The sequence below is a fragment of the Branchiostoma floridae genome, unplaced genomic scaffold (genome assembly GCF_000003815.2).
Source record: "Branchiostoma floridae strain S238N-H82 unplaced genomic scaffold, Bfl_VNyyK Sc7u5tJ_1557, whole genome shotgun sequence".
NCBI lineage: Eukaryota > Metazoa > Chordata > Leptocardii > Amphioxiformes > Branchiostomatidae > Branchiostoma > Branchiostoma floridae.
In genome coordinates this window covers 116,833-122,400 of record NW_023365756.1, presented here as the reverse complement: position 1 = coordinate 122,400, position 5,568 = coordinate 116,833, and the positions used below count along the sequence as shown (strand labels likewise).

At 41.3% G+C, this 5,568-nt stretch overlaps 1 protein-coding gene across 1 annotated transcript in view; it reads right to left on the bottom strand.

Moving 5' to 3' along the window:
* LOC118408103 (leucine-rich repeat-containing protein 15-like) overlaps positions 1 to 5,568 on the bottom strand; it is a 10,259-nt gene that overhangs the window by 1,673 nt on the left and 3,018 nt on the right. Inside the window, exons 4-10 of the mRNA XM_035808723.1 lie at positions 5,279 to 5,365; positions 4,428 to 4,545; positions 2,851 to 2,956; positions 2,443 to 2,540; positions 1,974 to 2,075; positions 1,305 to 1,467; positions 136 to 694 (exon numbers count right to left, since the gene is read on the bottom strand). Of these exons, the coding sequence (XP_035664616.1) occupies positions 136 to 694; positions 1,305 to 1,467; positions 1,974 to 2,075; positions 2,443 to 2,540; positions 2,851 to 2,956; positions 4,428 to 4,545; positions 5,279 to 5,365 (1,233 nt within the window). The remainder of the gene's footprint in view (positions 1 to 135; positions 695 to 1,304; positions 1,468 to 1,973; positions 2,076 to 2,442; positions 2,541 to 2,850; positions 2,957 to 4,427; positions 4,546 to 5,278; positions 5,366 to 5,568) is intronic.

The following is a 5,568-nucleotide window of genomic DNA, read 5'->3' as shown; positions in this document are numbered from 1 at the left end:
AATATTCTCAATGAGGCCCAAACTTTAAGGGGAGGGTCTTCATAGTGGGCGAGACAGTAATGGTATGTATGTTATGTTATGTTATACAGAAAACAAAAGCCATTCATTGAATTGAAAACAAACTTTTGAAATTACCTGGCGGTGAGGGCGTTCAGGTGTGTAACCGGCGTCATGTTCTGAAGAGGATCGCCCTCTCATCTTCCAGAAGACTGCTGCCAAAAGGCCTAGGATGATGACCAACGACGGGATGCCAACAGCCAAGCCTACTACTGTTGCCTGGGATAGAGATGCTGATCCGGTTGTAAAGGCCACACAGTGGTCCAATCCTGGCTGTATCAGCTCATCCTTGCAGAGAACAGCCACACAGGCTTGGTACGGCGTGTCAGGAAGGAGATCATTTATGGTGAAGTAACGGCTATCCGAGTGAATCTTCTGTGTTGACATCCACGACTGGTGACCAAAGATTTGGTACTGAATGACGAATCCTGTCAGGTCCGTATTAACGGCTTTACCTCCGTGAGACCACTGAATGTCGGTACGAGAGTCCTGTACGTTTTGGATGGTGACGTCCTGTGGACCGGGGCAGGTTCCTGGTTGTGCTGTTTTAAAGGACGAGGGAAGTGGTGTTGTTGGACTTGGATTTGTGACCAGACGAGAAGACGTGCTAACTTCAGTTGTAGGAGAGGGTGTTGGGCTGTACAAAAGATGAAGCATCACATGTGATAAAAGAGAAAGACAACAATCATGGCAGACGAATAAGTATTCATTGCATTTACCCCTTAGATACTGTCTTATTGCCTGGGCAGACCTCTCTCTCAGCGCAGGCTAAATTGAGAGGAGCTTAAAATAGGCGGAGCTTAGAATTGCAAGGGTATGGAGCGGCTGTCATTCGGCGCTAAAACAGGTGACGTCAATACGACAGATAGCCACAGGACTGTGGGATTTGATCCACTTACACCAAGGGGATCCTATACTTTATCGTGAAGTTTGTTGGGTTCAGCGTTCAGCGAGTTCATCGTGTGTCTCCTCAAACATAGGTCGTTCATTTAATTTCCTATTCTTGGGATGGCTCTAATAACCGAAGCTAGGTACTTATTTCCACCTGATTGAAGCGAAGAAAGTCGTGTAAAATGCCTTCCTCAAAGGGCACAGATCAGTGGTATATCAACGGATTTGAACGGAATAGTTTAAACTTAAATGCTTTCAATGGTAATATTTTCCTTTAAACGATGAAAACCAATTCCATAGCCTTCTTAGCGAAGGCAATACATTACGCATAAAGACTCCACAGTTTGAAAACCTACCAGATCTGAACAGTAGATTGTGTTGATGGTGGTTCGGTTGTCGCTGGGCACGTCATACGCAAGTCTTCCTCTCGTAGGTCTATGAGAGGCACATTCCTCAGGTGACTTGGATTGTAGCATTTTACAGGCTTTGACGTGCGTTCATGCGGTCGAGCAGTCACGGCTACATACAAAAGAAACGGCAGGAATTCTGATTAACTGAAGGTTTAAAGTATCAATTTTTGAGTCTGTAGGGGTAGACAAAGGGGGAACTAACGGAGACGAGCAAGGGGCCCGTCCCTGGCCTTTAATAGGCAGGAGTAGCCTGTCCTAGATAAGGGGAAACCCATTTCCTCACTTAATTCCACAGTGACAGCTGTTTTTACTCGACGAAGTCACGTACCCACTTACGCTTGGATCAATAAATTATGTACCCAATTACGCTTTGATCAACAAATTAAAGGGCATAAATGTTTTACAATGGCACAAATCTAGACAAAAATGGCAGGAGTTGAACCAATAAATATAACCTGTGTCCACGACGGTACCGTAACATTTTCTTCTTTATGTATTTATATCAATGTGAAAGATTAACGGGCAATAATAATGCCATAAATTTAATCTGAAAATCTTTGTTTGCAAAATCAATTAGAATGTACGCCAATGGTAGTTCGAGTGAAGCATATGTACCTGTTCCATTCAGCCATGTCGCTAGATCAAGTATATCACAATCACAGGTAAGTCTGCTCCCCATCAATACTGTCTGGAGACAAGGAAGGTGCCGAAACACACCTAAAGGTAGAACATAACTTATCGTAGGTAGAGCATAACATACTGCAAAGACAGGATACTCCAATAAAGAATAGCTAAAGCAAGGAACAAATTACTAATTTGGCAATGTACAACTTTAAAGGTAGTTAATTTTCGCTTTCCTGTATCTGGTTCTCTGCTTTCATTTATTCATCTATTTATCTGTCTATCTCCTATCTATTTATCTATCTATCGAGATTGAGATTGAGATAGAGAAACAGAATATATCTAAACATATATGTGTATAGAGAGAGAAAGAAGAGAGAGAGAGAGAGAGACACATGTTAAATGCCTGAAACTGAAAAAGATTTTACAGACAAATGTACAGAAATAAATTATAATTTCATACCCGGCGAGACGCTCGTTACACCAGCAATATTCAGATGACGGAGTGCCGCTAGGTTGCCGAACGTATCAGGATGCAAGGTGAATCTGGTGGAGCCATAGCTACATGCATATAAAACATAATGTTTTATTGTTCTTTCTTTCTTTCTTTCTTTCTGTTTTCTTTTCATCATCGATGATTTAACGAAGAGATATGCTAATCTACACATTGAAAAAAATCGACCCTAAAGTATGATGCTTTGCCAGGGAATTTGAAAATGCTGCAAGTACCTGTCTAAGTCAAATCAATTAAGTTTAGAGGTTTCTTAAATGGTTAATGTATATGCTTGATAATTGTCTAAGGAACATGGTTAGAGCTTCACACATGTAGTATTTCTCAACATTTTGACATGACTGATGAATAAATACCTACTTGGATAGGTTGATGGTTGTTAGAGATGGCAGGTTGGCAAAAACAAACGGAGGGTAGTTTTGAATCTGGTTGTTTCCAAGACCCAATGACTCCAGAGACACCAACCCTATTAAAATACGACCACAGCATGTCCCGAATATGATGCAGAAATAGATGGTTCTTCTGTATTACCGAGGATAACCGCTAGGTAGGCTCAACATAGACCTTGGTCTCAGTATTGCCAAGACGCATGTACCAAATGCCATACGGGTGTCGCTGCCTACAGATGCGGTCAGAAACGCAAAGTACTTATGCAAATACTTTTGCGTTTCTGATCGCTTCTGTTTGCAGTACAATGTGAGCCAGCCAGAATTGTCATGATGAAGTTTGCAGACGGTCACAGAAACGTCGGTAAAATTAAAACAACTGTTTTGCAAAAAGAGTCTCTTATTCACGCATGATAACTCGCATCAGATCAGCAAGATAACAGTTAGCCAATCAACAGGATAGATTAATTTTGTAATTAGATAAAGTCAATTCTACAGATACACTGGACCGAGAACCCCGTAAGTGAGGCCTAAATATGAGAAAATGTACACTCCCAAAATGCTGTCGTCACATTTGCACGGATGCCCGTAGGGCTAGAGGGTGTAACCCCGATCGGACTCGAAGCAAAAGATTTGTCCCGGTGCCCAAGTTGTGCCCAAAACATACCCCGGTAGCTGCAGAGTGTCCAAAGGGGCCACGGAGGGGTCACGCCCGAAAGTAAAAAAAAACAGCCTGTGAAATGGCCGGGAGTATCCCTTCCCCCCGTCCCCCTCCCCGTCCCCCTCCCCCTCATCCAAGCCGAAGCATTAGCATAGTTCTTTTCGGGTTTCACGTACTCTTTTACAACAAACAGCACCAAAACGTAAACCTTGTGATTGTCATTTTGCAAAGTGGTAGGACCAGTCTTCGTTTTCAAGGCCGATACAAGAGATGATTGCGGTCAAAGGTTATCCTGCGAGGACAAATTGTACTATATATGGATACCTGAAAAAATGGAAAATCTAAGTCATTTCTAAGGTGTCTACTTGGGAAAATTATACCTAACACATGTCCTCAAGCCAGCAGAACTTAAGAGGCTGATAGATTGTGGGTAGGTCTTGACTTGGCAAGACAAAGTTCAGGGTCTATATGAGGACTTAGGTAGGTATGCTACATGAAACGTTTTACCATTTACAAATCTATCCTGTTGCTTGACTGCTTTCTTGCGTATCTTTTCACATGGATGTCTAACACTCATCAATTCATCAAGTTGTTCAATTTGTGATAAAGTAGAAGCTGTTTAATTGCACTCCCCATTTGCCAGTAAAGTTTCTGCAATTATCCGAATGGTGCAACAAAGCGAAGTTATTCAGGTTGACCGCATCACTTCGGGACTTTGATTTCGTGTATTTAACAAAAGTGTGCAGTTATCCATTATGCAATTAACTGGCTTCTACTGTCATTTTCATAAATGACTCTGAGCATGAACTGAATATGATTTGCTACATCATCGTCTTTGAGGACAAATACTGTTTGTTGTAGATGTAATGAATGATGTATAAGCTATGTACCTTCAAATGTGGCTGCAGAAATGTTGGTCAGAGGGTTGGCGTAAAGACTTAGATAGACAAGGTTCCCAAGATTGGCGAATGAACCGTCTTCGAGTCCCTCACTTGTAATATTGTTGCGCTGTTTATGAGTTGCAAAAGGTAATAGTTTATTAGCATATTTTGCATTGAATATTTCATATAGTCTTTACAATTCGTATACGGCAAAAGTTGGTAATAGTTGTGCGTGATGAATAGATATTAATTCAGTATAGAGGTAGATATATGAATAAAGGTCAACTTCCATATAGAATATTAACAAAGCCTCTTTACAACGCTTGTAATTCATAGTTGGCACTAACGTGCCTTAACAACGAGAAAAGCCTTGCTATGTGTGTCAATGTTTTAACAACCACAGGGGGGCATTGTAAACTATATTCACAACACTTAACCATAGCAAAAACAACTGAGCTGAGAAAATACTACACTTCTTGAAATCAGAAATATGACTACTATTTTATTTAGTTATGTCGTATCTGGGCCGTGATAGCGTTCTAATGGTGCTTCCATGGAATAGTTCGAACGCGATTCGGGTGCGTCGCTGTCAAACATTTGAATACCGATTTCGGATGTTAGCAATGTTTTTGTTACGGGAGAGTACGACATAATAACACCGTCTATCACGCATTACCCTCGGTCCCAGCCCTCCCGCGGGTTGGATCACCCTTCGGGCTTCGGACGAACAGACCCGCGGTGAGGTTGGTACCTCGGGTGATACGGAATGCATCGTGTTGTATTTTAGTTATACGTCATAGCAATGTGTGCTTTATCATTGTTTTACATGGATAAAAGTATTTGTAATATGTTCGACTTACCCAAAGCGTCAAAAACGTCAGTTTTGTGAGCCTGGCAAAATCATCCTTCCTGATGGTGGTGAGGTGATTGTCTGCGAGATTCAGATCCTTTAAGAGACCACAGTACATTTTGCATGTAAACAACCACTTTATCCTATATAACTATGGAATATTAATCTTTTGCTTCTTATTCGCCCTCAGTGGAGGTAAGTCATGAATAACGGTAATATTTCAATCACACTGAGAGAAAACACAAATTTTGACAAAACTGACAGCTATTCGATGTGGTAAGATTTTGTCAACTAGAAACG